Here is a 19,209-nt window from a genome sequence, read left to right on the forward strand (position 1 = left end):
TGAAGCGATTACGATGTAACTTTCAGAATTTGTTGTATGCATGTCCAGGAAGATTACTGTAAAAAAAACGGGAAAAAACGGGAACGGAAACGGGAAAAACGGGAAAAACGGGATCGAGTGTCATTCGCTATTATTTTTAAATGTTTTCACGTCGCGACTAGGGTGTTCACTGCTTGCGTTGTTCCGAAAAATGGGAACGGGAACGAGAACGGGAAAGAGAACGGGAACGGGAATTGCATGCGTTATTGTGGCATTGCAACGCATGCAGGGTTCAGCTAGTAAACAATATAAAATACCAATAGAAAAATTAATAATTTAACTAAATTCATTTTCAATAGATGGCGCTAAATGATCAGAGACTTAGCGCCGTCTATTATCCTAGAGGAAACATGGGTAGTAAACAGTATATATAGAAGTTTTTTTCTTTTTTTATTATATTTGTACGTTTTGTTGGCAGTGTTTTAGCTGTGACGTACATATGTAGGTCGAATCGAAACGACTATTATAGTATGGCGAGCGTTATCTTACACAGACTCACAGAATAGCGATATTATATATATGAGTAAGAATACAAGTAAAAAAGTGTACAGTAAGTATTGTAAAACAGGTGTTTTATTGAATATAATCAGTAAGTAATCATTTGAAGATTAAAAATATGACAGGCAGTTGTTGAATATGTATTTTATTATACGTTTACATGTATGATTGCAAAATTGGTACAACTAATTTACTATTTATATCTAGCAAGTATGACATTGCTTGTACAATTGAAGAACAAAAGGATAATGAGAGGATGGTTACTTGCATTATATATTTTTTTTATCTTAATTGATTTCAATTGAGTTGTTTCTATGTAATATGTGGTGTAGTAAGGATAATAAGGATCTGAACGAATTCCAAACATTCGTATTAAGCGGAAATGTACATGTATATATGTATGTGTATATGAATCTTTTAAGAACACAAGATATTATTTTATCATGTTTATTAAAGAAATTCTTGAACACAGACAGTTTAATAATCACATTATACATACAGTGGGGTTGCCATGTTGTTCAATAGGTACATACTACATATATTTACATTGTTAAATATTAGTTTAAGCTGTGTCTTAAATAGTGTTTGTGTGCCCTTATAAAAGTTTTACAACGGAGCAAAACTTTCAAAGGACGGCTAAATCTAAACTTAGAACATTAAAGTATCCCTGGAGACATTTTGAGAAACTGTTACCCACACCGACAGTTACCGAAACAGAATATGAAGTGAATTTACAATTTGTACAATTAAGAAAAATATATTATCGTATATATTTTTTTTCGCTCTGAAAATATTCAACTTATTTGTACGTATGTATCTGTTACATATTAAATTCAATTTTATCAATAAAATATTGCACTTTTAGAACATTCAAAATATTATTTCTATCAAATTAATAATAATGCTGTTTTTAATGTACACAAACATTCAAGATTTAGAAAATGCTTACATTCAAAATACATATTAACTTACAAAATTCATTTCACACTATGAAATCATATTAAATTATCTTACATTAACTTGATATTATTTTTGCTTATTGCATGTTAAATTATCACATTTACAAACTTCATCAGTGAAAAACTGTTAATATAATCCAGACGGGATGTCCGTCACTTTGCCTATTCCTATGAGTCCATTAGAAACGCCCCTTTGCACTGACATGGGAAGTTTTTTTCCTAGATCTTTACTTCCCAAGCCTCGATTTTGATTGACACTGGAATTTTCTCTTCCGCAATTTTGACCCGAATATAAACCAGCGTTAACATTACCTCTTTTCAACACGAATGAAGTGTTGCTACCGTTGTTGCCGGAGAGTTGTTCAAATGAACTGGAACTCAATCTAGAAGCTGGGAAGTACAAACGGTGAGAAGGATCCGAGAGTTGTCTACTATTTTCATATTCCTCATCATCTTCGTTGTTGTGTCTTGTATTATTTCTAGAATTATTTCTTCTTCTATTCAAACTACGTGATGCAGAAGAGTACTCCTTGCTCGGATCGTTGCTCGATTTTGTGTTATTCCAGTTATAATTCTTATTTTCTGAAGTTAAGACTATGTCGACCATTGAATCTAATCCTTCGTCGATTCTGTCTAGACTTTTCGTCATCTTTTTGGCTTCGATCAGTGCTGCATAGTCTTGCCGCTGTTTTGTTGATTGCTGAAGACGCTCATTTTTATAATCATCGGGCTCTTTGATGTAATACAATCCATCGTAGCTATCTCGTTCCACTTTAAGATCGTTGACGCTTACTATACCCACACTTTGTTCAGTCCTTTGAAACGAATCTGCCCTTTTCACGGCTTGTCGCCGACACTCTTCTCCGGATTTTACTCTTGCTCTCCGAAGCAGTTCGCGTTTCTCTGCCATCGCAGCTCTTTCTCTTGCGTCCATTATGGTATTTAGTAAAGATCTATTATTTGTCTTTATAAATACTTCCTGCTTGTTTGGACGTGGGAGGATTTGCGGTTGACACCTAGAAGCGCTGAGCAAGGAGTCTGATCCTTCATCGCTTGAATAATACTGTTGTTCTTCTTCGTAAGCCAAAGTTCTTTTGTCGTTGCAAATAACGCCTTGTTCTGCCACTGGAATAAAAAGATGAACAAGACTTTTCGATTTTCTAGGTGGTTGTGGGAGGAGTTTTGCTGGAATGATTTCTGATTCTGAATCAGCTTGATACGCTCCTTTTTGATAATTTGTACTGTCCGTTATAATTATCGTATGTTTCAAGCTCGTAATAGAATCTTTCTTTTCTAGATCCTTGTGATTTCTAGATTCTATCTCGTTTAGTGAGATATCAGTATCTGTCTTTTCATTGAACTGAGACGACTTCCCATCAGCCATCAACTTTTCTTTGGCGTATTGTTCCGATTCAGCGTCATTAACGATATTTCTCAACTCTTCTATAACTTCTTCGATTGTGGTCTCTTCTTCGTCGTCAGACATCTTCTTGGTTGTGTTTTCCGAGACGGGTTTATTGTTTAGATCTTTGGGCTTCGAACGCATCAATATCGTTTCGTTTTGAACATTGAAAACTTCATACACCATGGGCTCCCTCTGCATATCATCATCTGGACTAAGCGACCTTTCAGAAGAACTGATTCCTTCATCTTCAGGTGGAGAAGATTCATCTGAAATACAATTTTCTTTATTGAAACCACTTTAAAACTACTTATTTCAGTGTAAACCAACGTATAATTTATATTATATGAAAAAATACCTCTTTTAACTGTCTTCTGTTTTCCCACGATAACCTTCTTCCTTGAAGAATTTCCGTGTTCAGATCTAAGTGAAGTCACTTCGTCTTGTAATTCACAACAACGCTCCTTCAAGCACTGCTCCAGAGATAATAATATACCCTTTTCTTCTTGTAGAATCTGCAATATGAAGAAATCATGTCACACAACCATACGACGCACAAACTGCACTATGAGTTGTAATATATTATACCTGTACTCTTTTTTCTAACAACTCCAACTTGATTCTCATATCATCTTTTTCCTTTTCTGCTTCCGTTGCTTTTTCACTTAGCCCATCAACATCAATAAGTTGTCTTTCATAGCGGGATAGCTCCATCAGGACTTGCTCGGCACTTGGATTTCTAGACACGGCCTGAAACGTACGTATTATCATAATATATAGAAAAATGAATTACAGTTAGTAGATCACATAAATCACATAAAAAGTATTTTATAGTACTTTTCTCAAAGCTGTCACATCAAGCCCGGCTTGATCCAATTCAGCTTGTAAATAAAGGCGTCTTCGAGGTGAAGGAGCCCCTCTGAGCAAAGCAGCTAAAAGTCGAAGACCAGCAGCTGGAAGATCACCACCACCGCTTTGTACCATTCCCGCTAAAAATCGGAAACGACACGGTTCTCCATAGCGAAGTCTCAACGTGGACAAAGCTTCCGATACTCCAGCATGTCCTCCACTAGATACTTCACACGCCGTCGTCAATAGCTGGAACGAAAACGATTAAATTTGAATTATATTCTACCACATCACTACTGAATTATAATTACTTAGATCGGCACTTACTTGTAGTGCAAGTATTCTCGATTTATTGACGGTAGACATGATGCAAGCTGCGAGTGCGTAAAGACCAGCTGGACAAGCGACAAGACGCCTAGCAGCTTCTTGATATCTTTGGCAACAACTTTGTAGACATTGCCTATAAGTGAAATATAATTATCATGTTTAAATTAATATTGCTTTAACACTAAATATAGATATGTACATAATTCTAACATTTCATCTAGAAGGATTTACATCTTAACTCGAAAGAGTCAAGATGTAAATCTTAGTAAAATACTCGACTCGTTTTAATACGAAATACTTGATTGATTATTCGGCAGAATGGGTGCGACATTCAATAAACAGGTTTTTGAAGAAGACATTGTATTAAAAGTAATCAGTCATGATTTAGACTACAATCTTATTATTAAAATGTACCTACATATAATATATATTCATATTAAACGCATTTAAGTCGCACAGTATTGTGTCATGTTAGATTCTCGTTGATTTCAAAGTTTTGATCCGATTATAGTAATCGGATTATTGTAAGCACTGTCTGGTGGGTTTCATGCATACATATCCGTCATTTCGACTTTGTGAGTAAACCGATACAAGTTTTGTAGTTAAAATAAAATGATTTATAATGAGGCTTACAAGCAGGCGAGTTCGTCGAGTAAAGCTCTCCTCTGTTGTGCCGGCGGAAGTCTAACAGGACCGGAAGGCTGTTGAGTTAGTGCACCGGAAGTAGCTGGAGCAGGTGCTGGAGACGTTTGACTCAACTGGATGCTCCTGAGGGCTTCCACGACCAAAGATACCCCATCTAGAGGCTCACTAATGAACTCTTGGACGAAACTGCAACAAAAGGGAAGAACAAAATTAACATCGGTATATTCAATTTGATATGAAAGTGGTCGGTTAAGTCTATAATAAATAATTGGCATACGCTTTTTTTATTACCGTTACTTTCGTTGCGGTACAATGTATAATTAAACTTAGATTTCAATTTGAATTTGATCGCAGACAAACACGCAATAAATCACATAAAATGCCACTAGAATTAAATTAACTCCGATACAATTTCGCTAGCTTTTTGTAGACGAATTCACACGAAAATAATATTCAAATTGCGAAAACTGTTCTCAATCTATCTTTCTATCTATCTATGTAAAAAAGCAGGGCTACCAACATATTGCAAAAAATATTAAATGAAACATCTGGCCATAATGTATTGTGGGCACAAAGTTGTTGTACATATGTATGTACATACATTTAAAAAAAAATACCATGATGCCATTACGGGTGCTATCCCCGAGTTGATATTAGGGATAGCACCCGTACATAAATGGATAGATTATAAATTTGAATAACTTGTACATATGTACATATATAAATGTATAGATTATACATTTGAAATCTTATTCAAATAGTGGTGACAAATGGTAGGTAGGATGGTTTTGCCAATTGAATCACTATTCCAACACCGAAATCAGATAAACTGGCAAACTATAATAGGAAAAGATTAACTTGGAGTCACAAATATCCATGTCTGACCAGCAGCACTGCAGAAAAATTCCGAATGAATTCTCGTCAATCGAGGTCAGGGCTTGAACCCGGGAAACTCTCGGTGGTTAGCATTAACGCAACCATCAAGCTATACTTCTGGCTACATACATATATGTATGTAAATATTAATAAATAAAATAAAATATATAAATTCATGTATGCTGTAGTGCTGAGTCAGACCAGGAGACATATCTTCCAATTTTTACTTTATCTATGTACGTAGTAACAATAGATGAAGTTTTTTTCAATACGGTACTTGAGGGCGTTTTCGGGAATTTTGATTGGGATTCAGCAAGAATAAGCATAAAAGCTTTAAGCATTACGATCTTGAGTCACTTTCGGTTCCTTGCAGTTGACTTGCTCAACAGACGAACACAGCTGAATAGGGAAAGTAGGAAAGTATGAATAAAATGTCCAGTATTAAAGAAGAGAATATCTAAAGATGTATGAAATCAGGATGGAGCGCATTTGGGTAATGAACGCCGTTTTTTAAATAAAAAAATACCACTTTGCCTGAAGAAAAATATATTCATTCGATCAAAGTATTTTGCCAGTGATGTCGTAAGGATGTGAAACTTGGACATTGAACACCGAGATGCTATAATAAGTGCAATACAATAAAAAAATATATGGACGCAGTATGCTCGGTATAACGAGAAGAGATAGGAAGCGGGACACGTGGGTAATAAATCTGATAAAGGTAGTGGATATAGTGGAGGGAGTGGAGAGATTGATATGGCAATGGACGGGTCACGAAGTTAGAAGAATAGATGAAAGGTAGACAAAATAAGTGCTGGAATGGTACCCGAGAGAATGTAAAAAGGTGAAAGGAAGGCCGCAAAGAATAAGGGTGGACGAAATTAGGAAAATGTGTGGAGTGAGATAGATGATAGTTGCGCAATACAGATACGTGTTGGAAAGCCCTTCATCAAGCATTGGATGCTGAATAGCTGAAAATGATTACGATAGTGCTAAGATAATGCCAGGCTCTATTAATAATAAATTAAGGGCATGACTTGTTTACATTTAAATACAATTGATTTGTTAATTGAAACATTTGAATTTCATGTACATACATATATTTTGATCCGATAACATATTTATATGGACTAACTTTCCTTGTCCGTCACACTTTCATTTCTTATCATGGCATATCTAATGTTTAACAAACTACATACATATGCTTGATTTTAAAAATTAAATTTTACGCATTTGCAATTATTACAAATTGTAATAAAATCGCAATGAAATCATCTTTCCTCCTCTTACCATAATTTATTTATATAATTATTACGCAAACAATATAAGTATTCCTATTTATTTTTATGTCAAACGTACATACTTCATGGCACATGAGAACTTATTGCATATAAAATACTTAAATTGGAACAATGCGAACTTCGGTTTCCGTATTGCAAACTTTTATTTTCAACCGACAGTCAACAATGACAATAATATAATTTTTATGACATTTAAAGTCTTTGTTTCAAATAGAAAGGTTACATTTTTGTGTTACAATTAGTGTATTAAAATATTTTAATTGAGAATAGAAAGAATCAAACGACAATTAAATCGTTTGAATTTTTAAAATTTTTAGACTATTCTTATACAGCCAAGTGTGCGAATTTATAACTAGACGGAATTTTTATAGCAAAAAGGTTCTATACACTTTATAGCCGGCGAGAATTCACAGTTATTTTTGATATTATTTTAGCTAATTGGCATCAGGATGCGAAATCGAATTTAATTAACAGTCAGAGATTTCACATTCTTGTTATATCTATATTATGTATTTGCTTTTGAAATTAACAGTGGCTTTGGAATGTTATTCCTCCTGCGAACTGTATCGTCGGTATTTTAACGTGAAAAAAATACGATGAATTATTCAAAACATACTCGTATATCTGCCTTTGGAAGATTGAAAGGAGTTGGTTAATTGAGTTCGTCTTAAATTTCTGAGATGCTCCGATAGGAAAATAACAAACACGTACACGAATCGATCGATATCGATCATTAAACCAGTTTTTTCCCTTGAGTATCGTAAACGCCACTTTGTTGCGTATTGAGATCGCCAGCAACATTGTATATGTAATATAACATGTGCGTAACTATAGTGATTTTCTCGACAGGCGACAATCCGAGGAAAACAATAGGAAAGTGGAATTGTGGAACGACGATACAATGGCTCGAATTAACGGCAACAACCGCTTCGAAGACAATCGGTAAGTAATGATGTGCTTTCGTATTGCGCATCGGAAAAATATAATTTCATCGGATCACAGTAATGATGTTTTGAAAATAATACGACGAAGACGACAAAAAAAAAACAGCATTGAATTCCTGGAACGTGAATCGCGACGCACTTCGAATATATTTTGCGATTCCGTTATATTCAGCTTACAGTGTGTACTTAAATATGTATGTATGACATTCGGAGAGAAGTGTTTATAAAAGTAATTGGTGTATATTATTTTGGCGGCTTCCTTTTGAAGTTGTAGGCAAGGGATAAAATATAATTTATAGTAATATTTTAATGCACGCAATAAATATTCATGCTGTCACTCGTATTTACACTCGTATAGCCAGCAGTTTGGCTTAGTGGTAGCGTATATATTTAGCACCACTGAGGTCAATGGTTCGAGTCCTCGCCACTGCTGGTTAGATTTGGGGGTTTTGTGACTCCAAATCGATCGTTTCTCTATCAGAGTTTGCCAATTTTATCTGATCATTGCTGAAACGGTTCCTGAAAATTGGTATTAGATCTAATCCTCTTGTCACAAAATCTGCCTGTGTATTATAGAGATGTCTATAGATATCTCTATAGACATCTCTATAATTTCGTATTTTTATTATATGTATAAAAATTGTATACAACAAAAAAAATCTAAAAATAATCCATAGATGTCTCTATGATTATTATTTCTGATTAATTATTATATGCTATATATTCCGATTGTATATGTATGTATTACTGTATTTCTGATTTCTGATTGTTTATGTATTATGTATTTCGTAAACGTACACTCGTCGCATTGGAGCAAATCTGTAATGGCGAGTGTATATTGATTTGTAACAATAAAATAAAATAAAAGTATGTATAATATCAACGCTATAACAAAAGGTAAAATAATATTAATGGAAATTAATAATCAATTGTTCCTTTATTCTCTATACATATGTATATGGTCATTAACTGAGAAAAATGTCATAAATAGCCATTGTTTTATCTCACCAAGTTTTTATTTATTTATTTACTAGCGGTGAGGTTTTGGAAAAAGAATTGATACGTACATTAAAATAAAGTTATATGTAAATTAATAATAATAAACAAACAAAAATTGTCAGATTCAGAATCGGGAATCAGAACTGAAATAAGAATCGGTAATCGGAACTGAAATAGGGATTGGGAAACGGAACTGAAATCGGAATTGAAGTAGGAATCGGAAATTTGAACTGAAATACGAATCGGTAATCGGAACTGAAATTGGAATCGGGAATCTGAATTGAAATAGGAATAAAGAATTGAAATCGATATCGTCGTCATAGAAAATAAGATTTTTTCGATATCGTCACGGATTTACGAACGAAAACGCCAAAGTAACAAACTTACAAATTTTCTTTCGAAATTATATATTAGATTTATACAAGTATAAAACCATTTTTATTTTTACATCTATGTATATATATATGGGTCTACCTCACGGGCCGGAATGTGAAATGCCGGAAAACGCAAATATCGGAAGGCAAAGATCGAAAATCGAAAGATCAAAAAAAGGGTGCATGGTAAACGGTATATACTCACTTAATTTGCGCGAGCAGGATACAACACGAACAAGAGGAATAGGCTTTTCCTCCCGTATTAATGTGCGCGCGCAGAATACGCGAGGAAAAGCCTGTTCCTCTTGTTCCTGTTGTATCGTGCTCGCGCAAATTAAGTGAGTATGTACCGTTTACCATGCACCCTTTTTTTTTGATCTTTCGACTTAAGGTCTTTTGATTTTCGATCTTTGCCTTCCGATATTTGCGTTTTCGGTAATTTCACATTCCGGCTCGTCACGGAGACCGTTAATATACATATATCATCAAAACGTAAGAGGTCTCTAGACTTTTATGTTCATAATTCTGTAAAGGCTTATAATTTCGATCTGATTGCTCTCTCTCTGAGACGTGGCTTAACGATTCTACAATAATGAAGAGCTGTTTTATGATCGCTATATTGTATTCAGGAGAGACAGTCGGACCCGGGGGCGGATTTCTGCTAGCGGTTGGTCTGGAAGCATTACGTTTCTGTCGACGCTTGGATCATCTTAAGACTACTGGCGAGCATTTATGGATTTCTCTAGAATTTAGAACTTTCACTTTGTATGTGTTGTTTATTTTCCCCCAAACATTACAGATGATGAAGTGTCAATGTTCTTTAATAAGATGAATGGGCTGAGTGATCGTTTGATGAAGAAAATAATGTTGATTTTGGGGGATTTCAACAGTAACTCGTTTGTTAATGATGTGTGAGTTGTATAATTTAGTGCAATCAAATAAAATTGTAAATAAAATTGACAGCAAACTAGATTTAATATTTACCAACAGAAATAATTGTTACAATGTAGTTGATGATAACTTTCAATTCGTGGGCATAGACAACTATCACCCGGCCTTAAACTATTTTAAATTATTTTCTAGTAATACATATAATATACAGATATCTGTTGATAACTCTGTGCCGTCTGAGCAACTGTATGAGCTTGGATGGATATTTGGTAAAGTCAATTTTGACAGGTTGAACTCGTTGTTGTGTCAGGATTGGAGATGTTGATGACGCAGTTAGTGCATTTTATGATTCATTATATAGTGTTTTTAATTATTGATTTCTGAATAAACCTTCTTCTTACAACACAAGATCTTTTCCTAAATGGTTTGATTCAGAGGTTATATACATGATCAATCGGAAACACTATTTCCATAAGATATGGAAAAGGTATCGGAACCCCATTGATTTCAGTATATTTTCCAATTTGAGCACCAAAAGCAAGTCTCTGACGGCATCATGTCATCTTCGATATATTAACAATTGTGGAAAAAATATTTCTGCTAATACAAAGTGCTTCTGGAAATATATTTCATCTCCTAAAGATGCTCCCAACAAATTTTCTACCATCTGTAATAAGGATGATATTATTTTTAAGGGTGAGTACGAAATTGCTCATGGATTTGCAAAGTATTTTGGGTCTGTTTTTCACTCATCAACTTCGTATGTTCAGGATGCCGACGCTATTAGTATTTCGTGCCATACGCTGAGTATCAGATAATTTTTTGACACATTGTATATTAAATATGAGCTTGATCGTTTAAAGTGTAAGACTTCATGTGGTCCTGATCTTCTCCCTGACTTCGTGTTGAAGGGGTGTGAGAGGGGCCTCATGAAGCCACCTAAGTTCCTTTTCAACCTTTTTTTGAAGACTAGTTCCTTCCCTGAATTGTGGAAGTATGCAAAAGTAACACCAATTTTCAAAAAAGGTGATTAAAGAGGCTGTCTTATAGAATTATAATAGTATAAATAGAATTCTTGAAGAAAATGGGACTAGTTATGCGGCTTGCGGTAATTTTTAATTATGTATGTATGAACAATGCTCGCAAAAAATAAACCAATTAATATCAGTTTTGATGTACCCTACAACTTGCATGTACATACGTATGTATTTTGCTATTTTTGTGTTTAATATTTTGAATGTCGAAAAAACCTCTCAAATACAAATGTGGATCACAGGCTAAAAGCTTTTCTTATAAACGGAAAGATTCGCAAAAAATATGAATGTCTCAATTGACTGTCGGCGGTACAGAAAGTCATCGTGATTACTTGTATCTTAAAATCTTCGGATTGAACTACTTTCATATAATTCGATATTTTGTAAGTACCGAGTAAAAAGTGGACGAATAAATATTGGATTTCGACGTGAAGGGAAAGTTATGATCCCTTCGATATTGAACGAGTTGAAACAAGTAATTAACATCGTCGCAAACCAGACCACTTAAAAGTAGGTATAATTTGCAATGGAAAATTGCGCACGAAGCAAATGCAGGAGTGGAAAAGCTTTCGACGAGTTTTTGGTGGAATATTTATCCTAAATCATCTGAAGGGTTTTGTTTTAACAAGCATTTGATGCTACTTTTATATGGGTATATTAAAGTATCTATACATATATTTATGCATGCTTAATTAAAGTCATGGTTTGTTTTTCTGTGAAAAGTATTTCGTAGAAAAAGTAGAATTTTCTACATAATAAAGTAGATTTTAGGACATAAGACTCTATTTTCCTTACATTATAGAGTAATACAATTAATCAAATATTTTCTCTAGTATAATATAATATACAAGCAAATAAACTTTAATAATATGTAATAAAAATCACACAGAACATTTTCACAATCTTACATTTTTATAATTGGACGAATGTTGTGTGACTTTCAAAATCTTCCTGCACAGTGAAAGCCGTAATGTTTATAGATCAAAAGAAAGGAAACCGCACAATTAAACGACGAAAATAAACTGGCGAAAGTTTCAACATATCGCTTACTCAAGACGAGACCCAGAAGATTTTCGGGCGTGCTTGTGATAAAACAGGTTCGTAATTTATTTATCCTTTCGATCGAAATCCTCGAATGAAAGTCGGAGGGATTCACTGCAGAGCCTTTTCAAAGCGACAGAGCGTCGAGACGGTTAAATTCTCCACACGCAGGTAATTAGCCTGCAAATTCCTTGCGTAAGTATCTAATGTTGGGTCTTAAAAATAGATCGGCGCCGAGAATGGGTTAAGCCGAGTCATGCAAACACTATGATTGTGGAATTATTAACGGCTTTCAACGTAGTATTAAGACGAAACCACCTGCCTCGCGTTCGACAATTAATTACAAGACAGGGAGGGGGAGGAAACTCGCACCGAGACCACCGAGCGGAGTGATGGACGATGAGATGATTGAAGGTTGTTAGCACGATGTTCAGCAAACGTTTTAAGAATGATACAATGACTTGGAAATAGCTATTGGAAAATTATAAATTGTTAAATTTTCTTGTATTTTTTAATGATGTTAGTTAGCTTGGTGCTGGAGACGAATGATAAGCATACCATGGACCGCAAGACGCTCGATCCTCAAAGAACTGGCATTCTCAGAGAGACTCTCCACAATATGTAGGAAAAGGGTTCTGTGATACTTTGGCCATATGGCCAGGAATAATGTGGAGAGTCTCGAGAGTCAGTCTGATATGTCTTCCAAGAGATGGTCTGACTAAATCAAAGAACTGGCGTGATCGTCCCTTAACGCTATACAATTTAACTTAGCATAGAACCGGGAGGAGTGCAGGCAGATTGTCCATCAAATTAAAAATAACATCAATGACCACGACGCTCAGCATTGAGCAAACGAGAAAGAAATAGAAGAAGCTACGTAGTTTGATACAATTGGTATCAAAGACATGATATCAATTTTAAATTCGTAATTAGGTACAGAGTGTAAATCAGCAGAAATGAAATGTATCAGGCTTAATTGAGATAACAATATCATATATTAAATGTACATATAATTAAAAATCCAGATACATAAAATTACTTTTAAATAAACCTCTATTTTTTCAAAGGTAATTAAGTCATAGAAGAGCCAGTTTGCTGAGTCAGAATAATTCAGAAGATTCTCATAATGAAATACGTAAGTATGCATGTACATATGTACATACATCATCATCATCATTTTACAGTTATTGACCATCCACTGCTGGATGAAGGCGTCTTTAAGATGCTTCCATTCATTTATGTTTTATGCAACTATCATCCATCTCACACCACATATTTTTTGAATTCCGTCTACCTATCCAAATTTCGATTTTCTTTTCACCCTTTTACATTATCTCGGGTACTATTTTAGCACTTATTTTATCCACCTTTCATCCATTCTTCTAGCTACCTCCACATTACCATTTCAATATTTTCACTCTCTTTACTATATCCACTACTTTTATCATACTCCTCACCCACATATTCCATACAGCATTCTATATTTCTATGTATGTATGCATTGAACTTTGTGTTGCATCTTGGGTTTCAGTGTCCTAGTTTCACATGCATATATCATCTCTGTCAAAACATATTGATTGAAGATCTTTTTCTTTAGGCAAAGAGGCATTTTTGATTTAAAAACTAGTGAAAAAGGGCTGTAGATTACATTAGTTGATGTTTTTAATGTGTACATCACTTTTAATATATTCCACACTATGAAGGAAACGTTAATAAAATGAAAATTCAGAATAAGATGAAATTGTTCCGTATTTTTCTGCACATTTTCATAAAAATTTTACTTTATCAAAATGAAAGCATACATGGAAATAACATTTTTTAATAAAAATTAGCTCATTTGAGATACCAAAAATTGACATTTAATAAAACTAACTTGAAAGTTCTAAAATGAAATGTCTAATCTGGATTTATATAACGTTAAAAATTTTCCAATAGCTCCACTAATTCTCAAATTTGCCACTTATTGAAGTATGAAGATTGGTGAATTTTGATTATTGCAGAATACATTTAGTCATTCACATTATTCTAAGGTGTACAAAATTGAAAAGCGCCAAGCTTAATATAGTGAAGCCGGAATAAATTTACATTACTGATGATGTTTCGACTAATTAAAACCCATTACAGTCGATTTTAGAAAAATTTTCCTCGAGCATGTGAAAAACGGAATAAATTTTAGATTGAAAAGAGCAGTATCAAACCTGCAATCACACCGGAAGCCACCTCTTCTTAAATATATTTACATAGACGCTAAATATACGTCGCACTCAACACTGGCGCCATTATCGCATAATTTAACAGGTGCATTTACATGCTTCATAACATATCCACTTTATTGCATATGTAAAACGCACACACAGATTGCGCAATCTGATGCAACGACGAGGAGGATTAAAGGCGTAAGTCACAATGCTTTGATCGACATTTCCCACACGGCAAAAAAAATCACAATAATAATAATAAATTAAAAAATAGCCCGACCGATGACTGGACCCGTTTACGGGCCAACTCGCCCCGAATAACCGGTCGACTCGCTTACCGAACGGAAATCATCTATTTCGACTGTCCGAAATAATCGGCATTTTATTATGTGCCCGGCAGTTAAAAACTTATATAGGTACAAGCAAATAAAATCGACTGCACTTTTGACCCGACAAAGTTGCGTGGTGGTCACTTCGTGCTTTTTTGCGCGAACGTCGATTAAGTGGTGGTTGCTCAATAAAACGTTTTGTATATTGTTTTGTCGGCAATTTTAGAAAACGATAGTATCTCTCCAGTTTCAGAGGAAATTGGTCGTTAGCCAAGTATGCAAGGTAACTAGAGGTTGATAGACAAGTGGGGAAAGTGAAAAATATCATCATACTTCCCATACAAAAGGACTATTAATTCAATTACAGCTACTGCAGACCTTTACAATAAATTTTTCTAATCCAATCAAATCGCATTTTTCTAAAAATTCAAAACGTTCATAGAAATGGTGACCAGACAACTGAACATATGACTATTAAACGTACGACAACTAACCAAATGACTGTTGAACATAGTAAAAAGTGAACTTATAGATTACTGAACAAAACCGACAAAAAGTTTGAAATATACAAAGAAAATAAATTATAAAACATTAATGTTCTTTTTAGTCTATAAATTTATAGATTATAAATTTTGAAATCATATTCAAATAGTGTTGACGTAGTGGGTAGGATGGTTTTTGCCGATTTGATGGAGGAACCGTTTCAACAATGAAATCAGATATACTGGCAAACTCTGATACGAAACGATCGACTTGGAGTCACATATATGAAGCCTGACTAGCAGCAATACAGATTATACTCAGAATAAATTATTTTTAATCGAGGTCAACCCACGGGATCGAACCTGACAACCTCTCGCTGGCATTTACGCAACCATCGAACATGCTGGCAGTTGTCATGAAACCCATAAAAATATACATGCATACATATCCGAATGAGATTTTAACAAGACGCTTATATAAAAACATAGATAAAGTAAAAAAATCGCAAGAGGTTTAAACACATTAAAAACCATCGAAAATATATGTCATAATCTTCAAACCTTCAAAATCAACTGGTTAGTAAAATACAAATTAACCTCCTCAAACCCAATGCACATTGCAATGTACATTAACTTTATCGCTTGATATTAAAGCTATTTTCGATTTATTTTCATCGGAACCTCTTGTATAGCACAGTGTACACCAGTGGTTCTCAGGCGAAATTTTACTGTGGCCGCACAGCTGATAATAGTGGTCCCATAGAAATGTCTGGTGGCCGCACCAAATTTAATCAAATAAATTAAAGTTACAAAAAAAGTGGATCAATTTATTCATAAAATAAAATAAATTTTAACATTTTGGTATCTATTTATTTAATAATAATGCAAATGGAAATTGCTCAATACTCCTTTCTTCCAATGCAAGCCGCATTGCTGCTTCTAAGTTTGCGTCTGTCAACTGGTTTCTAAATTTGTTTTTAATAAAGTGCATTACACTGAATGATCTTTCGCAATATACGATAGTGGGAAAATAGACAATATTAATAAAGCAATTGTTGCCAAATCTTTATGTTGGTTTGTTTCATTGTCAACGTATATTTCCAACCAAAATTTTTGAACCGAAATATTATTAAAATGGTTATTAAGTACTTGATCATGACTAATTTATAATAATGCATATTTTACGTTAGCCCAGTTAATTAATCTCAATACTGAAAATGATTTTAATCTATTTTGTAGTACTATGAAATTTTCATTCGTCATCATAATAAAAGGGGAAGATACCAAAGAAACAGTTTTAAAAGAATTAAATTCTTCGAACCTTTTATCAAGTTCCAGATTCAGAGATTTAAGACACTCTATTATTGTAAGTTTTAATTTTAATTTTGAAGTTGTGTCTGTCATCTTATCTATCAAATCACCAACAGAAGATAAAATTGAAAAATTGTTATTTTCAACTTCTGTCACAAGGCTTTTCGCTATATTTTTTAGTTTGTCAATGATGAGCATGGTTTCTATTATTGTTAAGTTACTTTTTTGTAGTTTTTAAAATATATTTAATTTTTTTTAAATATTAGTCTTATTTACTATTAAGTCGCTGGTGGCCGCAGTAAAATCCACTAGTGGCCGCACTTGAGAACCACTGGTGTACACCATATAATTTCATTGAGTTTTGTCAGTGTTGTCATAAAGCGTACGAGAATTATGTTATATGGCAATTCGTGCACGATGTCACCGCTCGGCCACGTCGCTCCAGGTATGGCATGTTTACTTTCGTTGAAAAAAATGCCTATTCTGTACATATATATATATATATATATATATATATATAAATATAATCGATAAAATACGGTAATATTGTAATTAATGGACAAATTTTAATAATACACACATATTACGCAAAATTTCATATTCATCTTAAGATACGCAATAAGTGTATAAAAGTTAATGTTATAAATATTTATACGAATGTAATAAAAATAAGTAGTAATAATCGATATTGCGTTTGAGCGTATCTAATTGTATATAATTACATGTATATTTTCATTACAAATTTACATCATAATATATCGATGAATTATGTAAATGACGTTTTTATATTTATGGTCATTCGTAAAGGCTGGGAATATGAGTATACAATTTATACTATTGTTTTACAAAAATTATAAATAGGTACTCTCATTATGAGTATATAAAAAAATTCAGACTTTGTTTTAATATTATAATATATAGACAATACAAATTTTAAATAAACATCACTTTATTATACAATTTGAAGTTTAAATACATCATAAAATTTACTGAAATTCGTTCTACTGTATTAACAATTAAAATTCCCTAGAAAAAAGGTGTAATATTTAGCATTAAGAGAACAACATTAAAATGTTCTCACAACCAACTTTTTCACCTCACAATACGTGCGTATGGAAAGAGCGCGCTGGCTTTTCTCACCTTCGGAAAATACCGAAATCATTTTCCGATTCATCCGAATAATTTATTCAGACTGCCCACGGGTGTCAACATATTAATTTCGTATTTAACACGACACTATAATCTAAATGAAAGGTTTTATCGGTTCGTAGTGCACGTCCGGTCCAGAACAGGTTCACCTCCGGAGCTTTGAAACGCCACGTGAGTCACATCATCACATCTCGGTATCGATAATGACATGATTGTCGATCGATTGATGATCGGCTCGGCAGGTAAAAACTCTGGCTTGCCTAGGTGGTGATGTTAATTTGCAAGTAATCACCTTTATCGTAGCGTTAAATTGAATCTAATTGAAAACCATATTAATAATGATAATAAAAAATAATATTTTTTATTCCAAAAGGAACGATGCCTGTAAAACGTTTTATTGTATTACATATTTTCCATTGACAACGTTTCTATTTATGTGTTGAAAAATCGTCATCGATCACCGATGGAAAGAGTAGTGATAAAATTTAATTAATACGGTATTTGCATTTTCATCGAATCGGATGTCTGATGTTCACGCAATATTTCGCTGATGCCGTTTCAATATAAGAATAAAATAAATAAAAGTTCTCATGGGTGTAGGATACTATCAATATCTGTCGATGTCTATATTATATTAAAAAAAAATGTATAGGTACTAATTTTGTATGCGTTCGTATAATAATTTATGCTATCTATTATACACGTCTGGCGCTTTTTTTTTTTATAAATAATTCGTAAATTAATTGATTCTATCTCAAGCGATATACTTCAATAACAAATTTATATACAATTCATCCTTTTTCAATACGTATATATTCTTTTTTTTTGTTGCTATTTTTGCTTTATATTTCATTTCGATTTTTGTTATCTTTCTTTCCTATGTAGTTTGATATTTGTATTATAAATTTTGAGTCCAAACAAACATATTGGGTCCATCGGTCATGCCACATTTACAAACTATTACTAAATAAATAAATAAAAACAGCTAGTTAGATTTGAAACCACAGTTTTCACGATCACATTATTAATACAATCAGCATTTAAACCTAAGGAAGAATTTCTTCTTCCTAAGGAAGAAAGTCCGGGCTGACACGATACGATTACACTTGGACTGACTTTACTTCCTTTACTGACGTAACGTGGCAATTATACTTATATATTATAAGGACTAATTTTCTAGTATGATTAAATATCTTTAAAATCTGTGTATAATTTTTCTCATTATACTATCATTAGTTAACTAGCTACTAAGCATAATATTAATGTTAAAAAATAAGAAACGTATTAAAATCAATTACAGTTTATTATTATTTTTATCTTATTGCATTAGGATTATATATATGTACATATGTACATATGTAATTTAAAGATAGAGACTTAAATATGTACATATTTACTTCATAAATGAACTAAATATTTACATATTTACTTAAAAAATGAACTAAATATGTACATATTACATATATACATATGTACAAATATTTTTCCCACTATATGCCGTAGTATTAATATTCAGGCGTATTCTTAATGAAAATTTTGTTCTCAAGCAAATTTAAATTCG

At 33.3% G+C, this 19,209-nt stretch overlaps 1 protein-coding gene across 2 annotated transcripts in view; it reads right to left on the reverse strand.

The window, feature by feature from the left end:
• Nucleotides 1-977: 977 nt before the first annotated feature.
• mwh (multiple wing hairs) overlaps nt 978-19,209 on the reverse strand; it is a 124,119-nt gene continuing 105,887 nt past the window's right edge. Inside the window, exons 7-12 of one of the 2 annotated variants that reach the window (XM_077440904.1) lie at nt 4,708-4,905; nt 4,075-4,207; nt 3,736-3,996; nt 3,487-3,648; nt 3,257-3,413; nt 978-3,167 (exon numbers count right to left, since the gene is read on the reverse strand). In XM_077440904.1, the coding sequence (XP_077297030.1) occupies nt 1,624-3,167; nt 3,257-3,413; nt 3,487-3,648; nt 3,736-3,996; nt 4,075-4,207; nt 4,708-4,905 (2,455 nt within the window). In that variant the 3' untranslated portion in view covers nt 978-1,623. Of the gene's footprint in view, nt 3,183-3,256; nt 3,414-3,486; nt 3,649-3,735; nt 3,997-4,074; nt 4,208-4,707; nt 4,906-19,209 lie in introns of both variants that reach the window. The other variant, XM_077440905.1, reaches the window with a different exon arrangement.

The sequence above is a fragment of the Arctopsyche grandis genome, chromosome 11, assembly GCF_051622035.1.
Source record: "Arctopsyche grandis isolate Sample6627 chromosome 11, ASM5162203v2, whole genome shotgun sequence".
Classification (NCBI taxonomy): Eukaryota; Metazoa; Arthropoda; class Insecta; order Trichoptera; family Hydropsychidae; genus Arctopsyche; species Arctopsyche grandis.